The sequence below is a fragment of the Carassius carassius genome, chromosome 8 (genome assembly GCF_963082965.1).
Source record: "Carassius carassius chromosome 8, fCarCar2.1, whole genome shotgun sequence".
NCBI lineage: Eukaryota > Metazoa > Chordata > Actinopteri > Cypriniformes > Cyprinidae > Carassius > Carassius carassius.
The window spans coordinates 27,193,438-27,211,286 of NC_081762.1; the positions used below are offsets into that span (position 1 = coordinate 27,193,438).

General features: G+C 37.7%; 1 protein-coding gene across 1 annotated transcript; it reads left to right on the forward strand.

Annotated features, from left to right (window-relative positions):
• The first annotated feature begins 620 nt into the window (after positions 1 to 620).
• Positions 621 to 13,657, forward strand: LOC132145673 (palmitoyltransferase ZDHHC18-B-like). Its single transcript, XM_059556855.1, has 9 exons — positions 621 to 1,021; positions 1,852 to 2,012; positions 5,434 to 5,589; positions 6,770 to 6,907; positions 7,593 to 7,644; positions 8,334 to 8,436; positions 8,750 to 8,862; positions 8,989 to 9,085; positions 12,539 to 13,657. The coding sequence occupies exons 1-9, from the start codon at positions 807 to 809 to the stop codon at positions 12,872 to 12,874; spliced, it is 1,371 nt and encodes a 456-aa protein (XP_059412838.1). The 5' UTR covers positions 621 to 806; the 3' UTR covers positions 12,875 to 13,657.
• Positions 13,658 to 17,849: the final 4,192 nt, after the last annotated feature.

The window sequence follows — 17,849 nt, forward strand, 5'->3', positions numbered from 1 at the left end:
AGAAATCAGCATAATATGATGATTTGCTTCTCAAGAAACGTCTCTGATTATCATATCAGTGTGAATTTTATTTTTGAAGTTTGTTTGTCTAGTGAAATCTTTTTCAAGATGAATAAAAATGATAAATTAATAGTATTTACTTAAAATATAACTATGATGATAACCTTTTCTCTAAAGGGTTAAATTGATGTATTAAAAGTGATTCAGAGACATTTCAATAATAATCCATTTAGTGTTGAGAAAAGGAAAAGATGAAAACAATAAAGAAAAAAAAACGAACTCAAGAGCTAATCATACAAGATGTTTAACACTAAAGTCCAAAGACAGACAGACAGACGGATGGATGGATGGATGGATGGATAGACAGACAGATAGATAGATGTCAGAATGACTAAACACCATTGATGGTTAATCCATGAGAAGCTTTCAACAGATTATGCCATGAGAGATATTGGACAGCTGCTGTCATGTGAAGAGCATCTGAGGACTGTTGCGTCACATCCTGTGTGCGAGCATCATCTGCGCGCAGATCATCATTCATTGCGCTCTTCATGTAAACACTGATGCCCGCTCTGCGTCCGTCATTTAGCAACGAGCGACAGCGTCCGCGACGCGTTTTTATTTCACCAAGGGACCACAGCGAAGCCGCCGCTTTACTGAAGCTTGCAGCGAGGACGCGTCTGTGACGTCGCGTTACGTCGCGCGCCGATCGGACTGCGATCTGTTCTCTAATAAAGCATGACGCCATCGCGCGACATCTCTCCGCGCAGCAGCTGATGTTTGACGGACGCTGATCGCAGGGAAGGATGAAAAACCGAGAATATCAGCAGATAGATCCGCAGGCGCTCGCGACGCCTCCGCCCGATCACACGTCCAGACGAGTCCGGAGGAAATGGGAGGTGTTTCCCGGGAAAAACCGCTTCTGCTGCGACGGACGCATCATCGCGGCGCGTCAAAGCGGCGTGCTGCCGCTCACACTGACGCTCATCCTGCTCACCAGCGGACTCTTCTTCATATTCGAGTAAGTGTGCTGCTTCTCTGGAGAACACGAGACCAGCTGCACGAGCACTGTCTGAAACACGAGGAACCACTAACATTAGACGAGTCACAGACTGTGCAGCTCAGGGTTTAAACAACAACAATAATAAAACACATGTCTGCTGTTTACACACCTGCTTGGACTTATTTGTTAATTAAAGCTAGATACTGTTAAAGATCTCTTGATCTGGAAAGAGTACATTACACAAATTGTAAGTGTAATCTAATGCATTATACTTTTTGGGTAATGAAAGCACGCTACTTTTCGATCCCTTTTAAATTACCTTTGATTGAAATTTTAAAAGGTGAAAAAGAAGAATAAAGGAAGATGAGTGCATGATGAATAATGTATTGCTATTTTGTGAAGTGTGAGCAATGTCATCTCAATACAAGTTATGTAATCTAATCTAACACGAAATCTGATTTTTTGTTCACAGAATAACGAAAAGGAAATAATGAAATAGAAATGAAAGGGTTTTCATTTTTAAGTCAAGCGTAAACTACATAATGAAGATAATATTGAACTGCAACAACAAGATAAACATAGGTTTCTATGTTCTCTAGGTTCCCTGTTCTGCTTCACACAGTGACTGTAGTCTCTCTCAGGACATCATTTGTGTTGAGGTCACTTTTAGGGACTTAATTAACAATGTATGGTTACTTAAACGTGGCTCATTTAATTTTGGCGTTGATCACTGTATTGTAAATATCTTCCCTGTGGATGCAGCACATTAAGTAGAAACTGCGTTGGATTCTAACGTTCAGATCTGTATATTACGGTGTTTTGCTGACGGAGGTGTTGTGTGGTTCCAGCTGCCCGTACCTGGTGAAGAACCTCACCAGCTGCATCCCGGCCGTCGGAGGGGTCCTGTTTGTGTTTGTGATGGTCTCTCTCCTCCAGACCAGCTTCACGGATCCGGGGATTCTGCCCCGGGCCACACCAGAGGAGGCCGCAGATGTCGAGAAGCAGATCGGTGAGGAGCACTCGTCTCAGGATTACTACAGCACTGCTATCACTTATCATCTACAGAAATACATCCGATTGATTTGCGTTTTTAGTCTAGGTTTGACTAAATGTGATGTGTGATGTTGCTGCTGCTGCTTCATTCGTCTCTCTGGATATGTAAGGTCAAGTCTAGGGCAATGCATTATGGGATGGAGGGCTCAGCGTAGTGTGTTCTGTTGCTGCTACATTTTGGCAAACGAATTAAGGTCCTCCATATTCATGCATACAGATATAGAAAGAGAATCATGTTATTCCAAATTTTCAATTTTAAAACCAAAAAAAAAAAAAAAAAATTGTAAATCGACAAATTGTAAGTTGACTGTTTCAACAAAGTTTTAAGGCAGCACAAACGCTTTGTTAATTTGTTTTGTTTTTACAGTGTATGAACAGAAATAATGTTGGCTGACAAATAAATGAAAATATAATATTGAATTGTTATTTATATGATGCGTTTGTTAACATGCACTAGATGGACGTCTTTGTCGTTTGTTACATATTTAGCATAAGACCTTATAAAAATTTGCCGTTCATGTTAACAAAAAGTATTTTAGAATCTGTAGACTTTTTAAAATTCCTTTCCATTGCAGTGTGTATTGCATTTCATATGTAAACTGACTTATTATTAGTTATCTGACCTGTGTCTGTGTAAAGAATGGGGCAAAGTATCCGTTTGGATTAAGAGTTTTACATGAGAGTGTCACATGATTGCGGTGCAGACTCATCCATTATTTTTGATGTCCTCCAAACAGGAATATAATCTGCCAGTCAGAGAGCTGCAGTTATTAGTTTTAACAACAATTAAAATAATCATCATCGTAGAATTTCTGATCCGCTCAAGTGGTTCAGACTGATGTGTTTGTGAGGAACTGGGAAATGGAGAAGTGCATGATGTGTCTCTTTTTCTGTGACAGCATTTATAGCCGTCTGGCTGACTTGCCCTCCTCTGACCGTCACTGCAGGCTGCTTCTGGAATAAAGAATTAATTTGCGTGTAGTTGTCATGTTTTATATCGGTGATGAATGTTGCAAGTTTGCTATTCGCAGTATATCTGTTGGAAGTCGAAATTTAAAATCAGAATTTATATCCAAGTGGCAGATATTAAGTCAAGTTTGTTTTTGAGAGCATTTGATACGGTGGCCCAGTTATGTACAATAGGTATGCACGATTAATCGCGATTGTCATGCACAGTTAGTCAGTAAAGCCGGTTCTGCGATTAGTAGTAAATCTCTATCACCTGCTTTCAGATTGAGCAGCATTTACTACACAGAGCCGTTGTTCACTGACAAGCTGTGCAAAACAAGCGCAAAATATGATCGTGGTTTGGCGCAGCTTGTCATTGAACAACGACTCTGTAGTGAATGCTGCTCCACATGAAATCACACACATGTAGATATTTACTTCTGATTACAGAACCGGCTTTACTGACAAGATGCACATTAAATATCAGCAGATATTTATCGTGCAGCCCTATTAATAGCATGTTTTTACTCCAAACTCCCTTCATAACATCAGTCGTGTGTTTGAAATAAATCCTTCTGTGAGATGATGTGGCTTCTTAAACAGAATAATTAAGGCACACAATATTTATTTGTATTCTAAGCAGTGATAAAGGCTATGTCGGTTCGCATTTCATTATAGATATACAGCTTCTGTCTGATTGCGACTTTATTGCCATTGTGATTTAATTTTGATTTAATTGTGCAGCTTTAATGCACAACACAATGCAATTAAAAAAGCAAACATAAGCTCACAACAAAATTAAGCCACAAATGCTCCCAACCACTAGGGGGCAGTTGGTCTGCAGAAACGGACAATTGTGTGCATGTCACAAGTATTCGCGGTCGCGGCCACGCGGTCTGAAGTACTTTGATTAGTTTTAATACTGCTTGCTCCGGACGTTATTTCAGTTCACCATGTATCGTACTTTTTGTGGGGCTATGCTTGAACGCTGCCCAGAGCTAAACTGTCCAAATCAAAAATATATTGATTTATTATCTGCTCGATTCATGAATCAATCAATAAATGAAGATTACCAGGATATCAAAACATTTCGTAAAAACACTTTGTTCATTTAAAAACCGATCACACATATTAAGATCAATCACTTAAATTGATACATCCTTGAGATGCCTCAAGAAATCCTCAGTGTTTCACTGCCAACACTGCTCCCTAGTGGTTGGGAGCATTTCTGTTGTGTTGTGGCTTAATTTGAGGATCAATTACTGTGTACGTCAGCTGATATGTTTGGCTGGATTGGAATAAAGCTTGTTGATTGGCATTGAAAAAGCAAGTTGAAAAAAAAATAATTTTAGTGCACAGACAGAAAATCACATATTAGAGGCTGTTCACACAAATAACATGTTTTTGCAATTTAGTGGAATTAGACGTTTTTAAAAAGTTATCTTTTAAACCTCTTTCTGTTTAATGTCCCGTGCTTTTAGAGCACCGTGTGTGAGACACTGCAAATGAGGCAACGCATATATTCACATACAAATACTATGCAAAATTTGTAATCACATTTTTCCAATCCACCTTCATGCATCTGACATTATAAAAGCAAAAACTCAATGTGTGTGAACCGCCTCTAAGAGGTCATTAATTTGCTTCTTTTTGCTAAATGGGCATCATCTTTTGCAGTGTTCTTAAATGAAAAGAAGCAACTTGATTATCTATAGATCTTCATTGTGTGTGTGTGTGTGTGTTTTGAGACACAGTGGAGTGTAATTAAAAAAGCAGTGTCCAGAGTAGTTTTTCTTTTTTTTATAACTTTGCCATGGTTTTAGACCACTTTGTGCCATTTGCAAGACTGCAGAAGATGCAACATGTTTACATAGAAGCACAATGGAAAAATCAGCAGTCGAATGCAAAACCTTATTTCATGTGAACAGTCTGTAAATCTCTGAACTATTTGTGTGCTTTACTGTTTGTAGAGGCGATCACTTTTACTTACATCTGTTGCCATTGTTATAATCGACGTTAGAATACATTTAGTATAGGTGTGTGTGTCTCTGCTTTGATGAACTGGAACACAGCTGTTTTCATCATGATAGCGAAATATTACAAGAAGTGAGTTTAAAATTAGTTTAGTCGGTATGAAACCTCATAAAGTGGTGTGCATTTATTTAACAGGTTCTTTTACTCTGTGTGACTTAGCCACAAATCCAACATTAGACGCATCGTTTTTGTCCTGAGACAAAGTTTTTGATTGCCTCCTTGCCTAATGCTTTTAATGTAGCATATTATTAATGTTTGTTTTTTCATGTGAAGTGGTCTCCCTTGTGCCAGTGGTTTTGTTTTTCTAGTGTTCATCTAATTTCAAAAGACAGGAAGAGTTTCAGTTGTTTAGAGCAAACTCTAAAGAGCCTTTAATGTGTTTTTCTCTCTGGCAGACAACCCGACGGGCTCGTCCTCGTCTTACCGGCCCCCGCCGCGCACGAAGGAGGTCGTCATCAACCAGCAGGTGGTTAAACTCAAGTACTGCTTCACCTGCAAGATCTTCCGTCCGCCGCGCACCTCCCACTGCAGCCTGTGTGACAACTGTGTGGGTGAGATGAGCCTCCAGAAGTCTACAGCAGTGCTCGCATGCTTTTAATAATAATTATTAGTGGCGATAGCTAATGCATGTTTCATTATCACTATTGCTCATACTAGAGGTTATAAGTAAACATTTTAAATTCATGCATCTGCATCTAAAGCTGCTTACACTGCACTCCAGGTATGCATTATCAGTTCACATCAGTTCACCAGTCTAAGTGCATTAACGTTGTTTGATGTGCCGGAGATATCACTGGGTCAGACGTAACTGGAGCAACATCGCAGTGTGTGTGTCCAGTGATGTCTGCTGGAGCTGCAGTATTACTTGAAATAAAAACCGGAAATGCGATATGGATTAGTGGGACGATCAAACTGCAAAAGCTGAAGTTTAATTCAATATATGTGCTGCGAGGGAAGAGCTGAACTGCGTCTAACAGCGTTTTCAGCGTCTCACAGTAAATGCTGCTCCGCATAAACTCAGCTCTACATCTGCTCTGAGTTTGAGTCTCTGTAATGCACATTTGTGAAAGCAACATGATCTAGAGGAGCTTATCAGCTACTAGTTAATAGTGAATGTGTTCCCTAATCTAAAGTGTTACCAAAACCACATGCTTTGAGTGTCTGAAAATGAAAAAAAGGTTCAGAACCGTGTGGTTTTACAGCCTTATTGAGGAAAAGCAGTAGAGTCCCATGAAGCATTGCAAACGACACAATCAAATTTAAATCGTTTGGTTTCAGTAAATGCATGTAGCATTGATTAACGAGACTGGAGCTCACAGTAGCTCTGTCTTTAACTGCTTGTAATTTAGTTAAAAATCAATTCCTCTATGAAGAAAATAATTGTTTTTACTTTACAGTTGCTCCTGATTTTGTACAGGCAAACACTGCTCAGAAGATTTAACCATGTGAATATACTATACTCCTAACATTCAATATGAATTGCCAGTGTGTTTATTATGTGCAGTTTTCACACTCTTCTGCTTGTGAATTCATGTAGGATGTTATCCTTCTCAGATTTAGCGGTGTTATTTATAGCGTTAGGTTTATGAAGCGGTCTGCATTTTTTTAATTTTTTTTTTATATCTGAAGTTCTCACTTGTTCCTAAGCCAGCAGCCTGTTTAATTCTTGCTGTATTAAATCACGAGCCGTGTGACGGCCTGCTGTCGTGTGTGTGTGTGTGTGTTTGACAGAGCGATTTGATCATCACTGCCCCTGGGTCGGCAACTGTGTGGGAAAACGAAACTATCGCTTCTTCTACGCCTTCATCGTCTCGCTGTCTTTCCTCACGACCTTCATCTTCGCTTGTGCAACCACACACCTGGCTCTGAGTATGTGTCATTTCATTTTCCTTGACAACACTTCCTGTTTCTGTGAGCTCAAACAAATATATACATCGCTGATTGGTGTGTTCGTTCAGTGAGGCCATGTCTCTCTCTAGTTAAGTAACCAGAGTAGCTATTGCCTTTCTAAAAAGTGACTTTAGAAGTGTTTATAAAGTCACAAAAGATTTCTGTTCCAAATAAATGCTGTTCTTTTGAACTTTGGTCATCAAAGTATCCTAAAAAATCCTAATAAATCATGCTTTTCCTTAAAATGCTAATAATAAAATGTATTTCTTGAGCAGTAAATCAGCAGATGAATTTATAATAGAGACATTTACTTCATGAGGTGCATCATGGGATGCGTTTGAACAGCACTGAAGGAGTTGTTGGTTTTTAAATGTAGCAGTATAATGTTATGAACGCTGTTCCATTGTTCCGAATTGGAACAATTTAAACAAAACTAATTTCCGTTTTTTAAGCATAAGCTATTTAATTTAGTAAGATGTGTCCAGATAATAGACTGGTAGTGTTCACATCATAGAGTTGGTTTGTTTGCACTATGCTGTGCTTATAAAGGCAAGCACAGATGCCAGATGAGAGAGGCCGCTGAGAGGCCATGTCAATCTCTTATTGGACCTCAATGACTTAAGATCTGATAAAAGCTTTTAGTGACTAATGCTTTCTTTTATAGGGTCACGAGGAGGAAATGGGTTGGTTATTGCTCTCCAAGAGAGTCCTGCCAGATATCCTTTCATTCGTTGTGTGATTTCAGATGTTTAACTTACAAAGAGTCTGTTATTGCCGTAAAGGAATGCGCTGGGTTAAATACAAGTGAAGTTCAATGAACAAGAAATGACAGAGAATAATGTCAACTTGTGCCTCAGTTTATAAAAACAAATTAAAATTAGGTTTGTAGTAATGTGCTTACAATGTAAATCTATGGGGCAAGTCATACTGGAAAAAACAAAACCATGTTCCAGCCACCCAAAATGTCACGTTTCTGCTTTGAACACTTCTGTATGGAGTACCGCACATGATATGTTGGGGGAAATAGACATTATTTTTTTTTTTCGTTTTAGATAGATTGTTTCCATGATTTATTAATAAGTTCTTTCATTTTAGTTAAATCATGACCATATTGTACTGATTTATTCCCTTTAGTTTAGTTAAAGTGTTGCAATGATTTAACTAAAACAAGGGGAATGAATTCCTAATCCATGGCCATAATATCAGTTTTTTTCCTCTGTGTTTCATATTCAGGCCTCAACAATTTGGTGCACTTTCATTATAAGTGCAATGTTTGTACAAACCAAGCGACCAGTCAAAATGATTCTGATGATAGAGTTATATTTAGCCCAGAATATTCCTGCACTGTGTGCTATTAATATTCATTATTGGTGCAAATTCTGAAGTTTTCCTTTACTTTCTTCACTGCTCTTGAGCTAGTGGTTTGCTTCTTTTCAGTTTGGTCCATTTTGGGCCTCTCAGGCTTCCATACATACCTGGTAGCTGCAAATCTTACTACCAATGAGGATGTAAGTGTTTTCCTTTCATAACTTAAGAGGTGTAAAAGTTGTTTTTACCTCTAATACACTCAACTATTTAGACTAATTTTAAGATCATTTATAAGTTGTGAACCTGCGACCTAACCATTAGGCCACAGCTGCCCCCATAGTGGTAAATAAATACAGAATGCTCTCCAAATACTCACAACATAACCAAATACAGAAACATGCTGCAAATACTCACAGTGAAACCAAATAGAAAATGCATACAAATATTTATTATTATTATTTTTTTATTATGTAGGCCTAGATATTTCATGGATTGTATGTGTATTTATTACAGATTAAAGGCTCCTGGTCAGGGAAAAGTGGAAGTGAGGATGTTGGAAATCCTTACAGTTACAACAGCATTATCAAAAACTGCTGTTCTGTGCTCTGTGGACCCATGCCGCCCAGGTGAGACGCCTGTAGATGAGTGTATATGGTCTCCAGTGTGCCAGTAAAAACAATATCCACAATATGTAGCCTCTGTTTATCACTGTGGCTTTGTTGTAATTCCTTTGCCTCCTCTCGTCGTGTCAGTTTGATTGACAGGCGAGGCTTTGTGCCCTCCGATGACTCCGTCCAGACCAGTCCTGTGGAAATCCAACTCCCAGCTGCTAAAAACGACAGAAACATGGTAGGACGAGCAGTCACCTCAGGCCGACCTCCTCCTCCTCCACCCCCGGTCGTAACCCTACAGCAACCTGCCATCTCCATTCAGAGCCACTCGACAGCCTGACTTCCTGTGTCTGATCCAAAGCCAGCATTTGTTCCTCTTGCTGCGTTGTTTGATGCGTTTTGGCATGGGTCGCACCCTTCATTTAGATGTCAGTGTTCAGCTTGCTGGGCTTCAGCCAAGCACGGCAGTCTCAGATTTGTTTGGTGTTGAGGAGAGCTGTTACAGCTGGTTAAAGTCACTTATATAAATGAGATTTGTGTTGTTTACACTGAGTTTGGAAGGGAAGTAATTGTTTACGTACTCATTCTCTATGGATTGGCTCCCTTGTAGGTAGTGGGTTAGAGTGTATATGGTTTATAGAGCAATGGGTGTAGCCGTTACATTGCACAATTGTGCAGCATCTTATTACAAAAAAAGGAAATGAAACTTTTGGCTTCCTGTGACACTAGGTAGAATTCACAGTTTGTGAGCAGGAAAGACGCTGTAGTTTCAGGTGATGGTGTTTCTTTTTTTAAGCTCTTCGATGGTTCAAAGACTTGAGATTATGATGCACAGTGGTGCTCTTGAAAAACATCTGAATATAAGCAAACACCTCTCACAAATGTTGTTTATTTTTCATTAATTTATTTAAAGTTGTTTGTTTTTAGTATGATCTGAGCATGTAAAAACAACTCAAGCTGTTTGTTTGTTTGTATAATTTGGGTTGTTTGGTTCAAAGAAACAAGCAACTTGTTTGTTTTTAGTTTTTGAATTTTCTTGTGGCTGTTTATAAATGTGAATGTGCCTTGATCTTTCTGGTTTCAAGATGTTGAACTCTCACCAAAACAAAAGTGCCTCTCATCAGTGAACAAACAAAGCAATAGCTAAAAGCTCTAGTGTTTATGTACATTTCTTTGGTTGTAACTTTGCGGAAAAGTCCATGTCATCCTGTTCTGTGAAGTCCAAAATAAATAGCTATGGTAAATATGACTTCTATTAAACTATGGATAAATATCTGTTTGAGTTACAGAAAAAAAAATGCAGGAAAAGTATTAAGGTGCTAATGCATCTCTGCACAGTAGTGTAGGGATCCAGTACTTGATGTGTGTTTGTGTCTGTGTGCATGTGCATATATTGTGAACTGGTTTGCATGTGACATGGAAATGTCCCTATGGGGTTTTATGTATTATAAATGCATGGGTTCAAATCCCTGATCTTTTTTAAAATTAGGAACATTCCTGACATTTTGTACTTTTTGAACATATTCCTGCTTGTAAATATTAGAAATGCATTTTAATGTTAAATAAATATTTTTCAAACTAAACCACAGAATTCTTGTCCTGCATGCATATTTGTTATGTAGGTATCGAGTTGTTTGTTTACTCACAGTTGTGTGTGTTTTCCTGGCATGCTCTGATGCATTAGTGCACATCAGTGTTTTCACACTTATCGGTCTTTGCACATTAACCCTTGTCCTCTATATGTGTGTGTGTGTGTGTGTGTGCATGTGTATTTAGGAGAAAGATTGCCTGGATTTTGCTCTGTCTTTTGCCGGCTGATGGTTCAGTGGGCAGAAGTAGGGGATTGTGGGGAGGTTGGTAAGACTCAGGCCGGTGTTTGGGGCACACTGATATATTCCTGTAGGTGGTGTCACATTGGCTCCACATGCTTTCGGTCTGCATGCTGCTGCTAGAGCTAATGATGCTGATGCTCGACGGCTGATGTTTTACAGCATCAGCACACGATCAGCACTGCTCCTCCTCCTCCCATTCTGACCACTTACCACTATTTCATGTTTTGTTTGTGTAAAAATGTTTTGACTTTCATTTAGTCAGTCTGGTACTACTACACAAGCTGTAGTATCATGCCATGGACCAGAATCTTAAAGGGAAATTCATCCAAACATTAAAGTCATTTTTATGCCCTCATGTTGTTCCAAATCCTTCTGTGGATAACAAAAGCAGATGTTAAGCAGAATGTCCAAGCTCTTCGTTTTCCATACAATGGATGCATGTTCAAGCTTTTACAGTCCTTGTTCCTGTAAAATTATCATAAAAAAATTCAGTAAGTCAGAATGATCTATCAGTATGATATATATTTTGACGCCATGCCATAGCTTTGTGGGAGGAACAAGAAACAAACATTATTTACATTATTCAGTCTTATTCACATTTATTTTATTTGTATTTTTATTTTTTGAAGTGCTTCAGATCATATTGATTCTTTATTTATTACAATATGGATCTTTAATGACACATTGTCATATGGGAACAGTCAGTAAATACAATAATGTGAATCATATTCTGGTTATTTCAAAGCTTGGAATGCTTATATTCGTATATATATATATATATATAAATAATTAAAAAATTCTGCATGATAAACACAATATTTGGGAAACAAGTTAAATCATCACTTATCTTTCCACAGGAAGTCTTTTGAGTCGGTTGGGTTGTACGTGTTCTGGCAACTGATATGATGTCCAGTGTTGCCAGATTGGCTAAATGAATTTAAGCACACAATCTCTTTAAAACCTGCACACTTCAGAAAATCCCACTTCATTACATTCAGCTCTTTCACTTTTTACTATAGCTACAACTTAAATTTATGAACTTTTACATAATGATCACTTGAATGCACAGCAACACATTTTTAAATCTGATTCCTTATTGTGTTAAAAACCCATCACTCATGAATCATCACATCTGCCTTCTATAGACAAATTTGTTACTTTCCTATAAAATGTAAACATTAAAATCTACCCAACTGTTTTCAAACTAGCCCATTTTTTTTAACCCACCCAAGCCAATTTTGACCCACACAATCAAACTCAAAACTGCCAAATCTGGCAACATTGATGATGTCAGCAACAGGGGTGTGGCTTCTTATGGTGTTCCACCAATGAGGAGGGGCCAAGTTTGAATGCTTTTTTGCAGCACAGCTACTGCTAAACATCTCCTTTAATGTATGGGAGATAATAAAAATGTAATTTTTAAACAACATGAGGATGAATACATAACCATATAATTGAAAATGTTCAGTGAAATACCCTTTAAGATAGTATTTGGTCTAATCTGTTCTGATTTGACTCCTTATCTGCAAGTCTCATGATCCTGCTGCTGTAAATTTCCATTTTTCTCTCCTAGCAGAATTTATATGAGTACTTCAATATGACTCAGTTGGTCATATTTAGTTCTGTGTTGCAGAAGATGAATCATCTGCATGAGTCATCAGTGATCTGGTTGGCTGAAGCTTTACTGCTCAGCTACTGTATATAAGCTTTTCCTTTTAAACCACCTCAAAATATTTTACTTCCACTCTTTCTAACAACGAATCTACTTCTTTTTTTGTCTTTGTCACACCCATTCCCTTATCCCTGGTTCTTCATTACCATCATAACCCTCCATCCATCTTTCCTGTCATCCTCCACAGTGCACACAGGGAACCAAAGGTCTGCTGGAGACAGCCTCTCGATCTCCTCTCCTCACAAGCTCCTGTCCGCAGGCCAAACCTCAAGCCATGCCGGCCGTCTTGGAGACTCTTCCAGAGATCGTCCCGTCACCTGAACCCCACCCTCCCAAAACCACTGGAGGACACCAGTCGACCAACACCCCTCACAAACATCACTCCCACCACAGATCCAAGGCAAAACAGACCACTCATCACACGCACATGACCTCCAACTCCTCTCCAAGACCTTATCACAGCCACAGTTCAAGACGGAAAGACTCCAAGAACAGAGACCCAAAATTCAGTTCTCTGCGCTGACCAATCGGACCTGCAACGTCCTGTGATGGTGCATGGTAATGCATTTCTTGGATCATTTGAATTTGTCTTCATGAGACTTTGGCTTTGGTTGTGACTTCAAACAAACAGGTATGATAGTACCAGAAAGATCTCCAAGTTTATGAAAATGCCGGCTGTATTATTCTTCTGTTGAGGAATACCATAAACTCTGAAACCTGGAGAACAAATATGAAGTATGGACTTCTGTTAACAGATTGATGGCTGGAACACTGGAAAAGTGTCTCCATATAAACAAGCACAAAGGTCTCAAGAGTGAAAAGCAGAGCAATTGCCTTTAAGACAATTGCCAATCTTAACAGTGCAATCGAAAATGTGCTTCATCAGAACATCACTAATGGAACAAGAACACTGTCGTCCTTGATGTGGACATGAACTCTGGGATGCTTTTCTCTGGCCCTTTTAGGTCTCATTGGGGAGGCATTGGTAAGGCTTCAATAAAAAACAGAACCAAACATCTTTATGCAAAAAATAAGAGCATACCTGGAGAATATAGCTCACAATCATTCGTCATCCGTCATATGGGCTTCACGATGAATTGTATTATAATCACCATCATGGTTTTCTGTGATATTTGCCCACTGATAATTTGTCCTGAAAACCTTTCAGTTTAATTTGTCATTTGCGTTTTTGTACATTGGTATAAAGACTAAATTTATTGTTGCGGTTGCCAGATGTCAAGAGTTTAAATCCCCCCCAATCATAGCTCCTTTCATGAATAGATACATTTTCTGACCAGTGGTTTACTTAGTCTCCAGCTAAGCAATGAGCTTTTTTATTTTTTTATTTTATTCATTTGTATTACAGATTTGCACAAATCTTTTGCAACATAAATGTTGATAAAAAACTATTTCCGTTAAGTGACTAAAACACAACTTTTTCCTCTCACGATAAGTCATGCCAATGGATGTTGATAGGTTTATGTATATCATCCCCACTGTACTAGCCATTATTTTTAGAAGGAGACAGAGGCGTTATCTTTAGCGAAGCATCGTAGATCCGAGCCTCTTCTGGGATGCGTCTGAAACATGCTGTGGCACGACTGGTATAAACACGAGCACTGACTTAAGCGGCCATGATCAGCTTCAATGGCTGTGTTAGACATAACATGCCACAGACGTGTGCAGTGTAATTAAGAGTTATTCAAGCATTAATGGCAAAGAAAGCCCTTTATACTTGAGTGGCCACATATGAGGTGCTTCTTGGAAGTTATAGTACTGTACATCAAAGAATGATCATGTGACTTTTACGTACGCCCATGAGACCTGTAAATATGAAAAACTTTCCATTGGAGTTTTGCGAAATATTACTTTTTGAATTTCCTGAAAAACCGTCTCATGAGAGCATATGAACTTTTTGTGATACATGGGAGTCTGACGTGTTTCCATTGAGCTTATTTTCAATTTTCAATTTCAGTTTGTGCAATTTAAAGGGTAATGGAAATGCAGCTACTAGCGACAAATCTAGCAACTTTTTGGACAGACTTTAGCTACTTTCCGAAACTACTTTCAATTGTAAATAATGGGCAACACTAATCTTCCCAACTAGGCGACCATTCACACACGCTTTCTCTACATTACGGAAAAAGCACTTTTGCGCTGAAAACCTCTCTGAGATATTCTGCTCAAATTAAAGTTGTGTATTCTTTTACCCGGTTGTTTGTGCTGTTTGCAGCAACTAAATCTCTAGATTTGGGCTTAAATGAAAGTGAAATCAGTCTGATGAGATGTAAAAGAAGAGAAAAAGACAAAAGTTGTGATAATAAATTTTGAGCTAAATAATCTCAATCAACCATTTCACCATCATGATGCAGCCCTGATCCATCATGTTGAACAAGAATCTTCTCACCAGTAATTCATTATTTTCCCAAAGGACTTGAGCATGATTTTGTAACATATTGTGTTTGAACATGGTAATAAGTGTGCACAAGTACCTGCTAATGTGAATGAGATGAAGTCACCGTGTTGAAGATCTAGTTGAAAAGTTAACTGCTTTCTCTCTAAACCTGGTCAGGTCTGTTGTTCTTCACGTTGCATTCCTACCCACTGTTGTCTATCAGTAATTAGTAAAGGAACAGTCTTAATGCACTAAGTCTCAATGCAGCAATACTTTAATGTTTTAGTTCTTCATCGTTGCACTCATGTGCGGCTGTATGCGTGGACACTTTGTGTTCGAATGGGAATGTGGGTGTTGTATTGTTATCCAGGTTTTGACTTGATATGCAAACTGAATGTTATTTATGAATGCTGATATTGATCCTCTGTTTCTCAAGACCTCTGCAACATTTGCACAAATAAATACCAAGTACTAACAGGCCAGTCTGGAGTTTGTCATGCATTCTGGAGCCTTATAAATGTCAGACGTGGTGCACATATGTTTTCTAGCGTGCTTCTGAATGCTAGAATATGTGTGAGGAAATATGTGTTATTATTACCATGTGAGAGGAAATACTGTATCACTTGGCAATTCTGATATTCAGGATTTTGTGAGTTAAAAGTGTACTAGAGCTATGACCAGAACAGAATGTAAGCCTGCTGCATACTAACCCTTGTGAAAAAGAAGTACACTTTTGCATACTTTTAAAAATAAATATTCTACACTAAATACAGACCAAAATGTATTATAGTTTACATTTATATTAACCCTCTAGTGCTCCTTACTTTTAATATTTATGCAACAATTATGATCATTTTTGTCCCATTGAAAATAATACAATTTAAACAAATAATAATAATTTTTTTGAATCTGGTGGGACTAAAATAAGAAGAACATCTGCAATGATATGGTTTAGCCACTAGATTCCTATATAGCTCCATATAAAAGGCTTATAATTTCTCTAATTGTTTTTAAATGAAGTTGTGGGTTTGGATATATATTTAAACATTCTCAAAGAAAGGTTTTGATTTTATGGTTTGAAATGTTGATTTGAAGCGTCAGTTTTTTTATTATTATTACTATCGTCAGACCTGGACACAGAGAAAGCATTGTGTTACACAAAACATTACAATTCTATAAAAATAGAATAAAAATAAAAAGGAATGTTTTATCAGAGCTTAATCCTTCTGGGTCTGATATGATTTCAACCTCTTATTCTCGGTTTGATTGTATGGTTATAGCCATACCAATACATTTAAGTGTGAATTGAATGCCCTCAAATTTTTTTTTGTGTGTGTGTTCACATACCAAATGCTATAAAAGTTACATTCTTACAAAAGTTATGTTTCAATACCGTTGTGATGAAGCTGTGATTAAAAGGAAAAATCAAGACAGAATTTCTTTCTGTCTAAAGTGACCGAAGAGCACCAGAGGGTTAAATGCGATTAGCTGAACTTTAGATGTTTTTTGACACACATAAAGGACTTTAGTACATCATGTCATTTCATAATTCTGTTGTCTTTGAAATATTGTGTATTGCAAAATGCATTGACAAGCATATAAACTAAACTAAACTTGAATATACTTTAATGTCTATGAGAACATCATGAATTTAAATATATTTGTAATTACACATTTGTAAAGATGAAATTGCAATTTAGGACATTTAAAAGTAATTAACATTAATATTAACAATACATATAATATTAAATAACTACAGTTCAAATTATAATCAAGTACTTCACATCTGCTTTAGTGTGCTTGTTAACACATCAAGGTAAGTGCACTTATTGAATACGTGACAGAAGATTTGTGAAATGTGATATAAATCAAAATTTCTAGTTGTATTTATGTGTTCTAGTTATATAGTTATAATATAAATAAAATAAATGATCAGCGCTCTCTCTCTCTCTCTCTCTCTATATATATATAGCAACATTTCTCTAATATTTGCCAGTGACAGATCCTTTTTAGGAGTGCTCTTTCTGAACATGAACCCGACTCGTATTTCGAGCCACTAGATGACGCTTGTATCTAGTAAATCCAGGCCGAGGATTTGGATTTGGTTCATGACGCTTGAGTGCCAAGAAAACAGTTTGATCCATGCAAGTTCCCTGGACACTGTTCTGTTGGAATGCACACTGAAATGTTTATTTATAGTTAGGGTTAGTTTGCTCTGTTTGCTTATCTCAGTGAGGACATATTTAATGTTATTTATATCATTAAATCCCTGCATATCATAAGAAAATAAATGAAAAACTCCCCACTAATAGTTCCTAAAATCATTCAAATGTTTTATTAGCTTCTTCTGGAACTGATCTGAGATGTTTTCATGTTTTTCCAGTGTGCCCACAGATCTGATATACTGCGTTTGGAAAAGTGGTTTTACGTAGGCTATAACTGCATGGTGATATGCCTCTCCAGAATTGATTCTGTCTACAGTTGACAGATTTACACACAAAAGACCCTCTTCATCTGACAGAATAGTGAATGCAATGCTATAAACGTTTCAGTGTGATACATAAACTAGGAGCTATTACTGTACATCTGTGATTTTAACACTTCTGACTCATTATTTGATCTTTCCTCCTGACGTTAAGATAATTCTACACAAAATTGGATTCATAACTGTAATGAGGTCATGTGATGATGTAACAGTGTCATTTCAATCAATGTTGCATTCAGTTTGAAATAAGCAGCATTTATAAGCATGTCGATTCTGAAGAGCCACTTCATGATAATCACACAGCGAGCGATGCAACACTGTAAACACTTTTTGTTTTTTCAATTATATCATCTGTGACGTGAAACTGTAGAGCAGGAAAACCAAAATCAGTACCCACTGGAAAGCAGCAATAGCTGTCAAGACAACAAGTGCTTATTAGTGCATGCAGATTATTCAGTGTGATTTGAGCTGGTCCACTGCTTTAGGCACTTATGTTTGCCAGCCACAATTTGTTCACTTCATTTGACTGAAGTCAAATTAAATCAAAGACGGAAATGCATTAAGCGAACTGCAACTATTTTTTGAAGAAACAACACCAAGCAGTCGGTGTTTAATTGG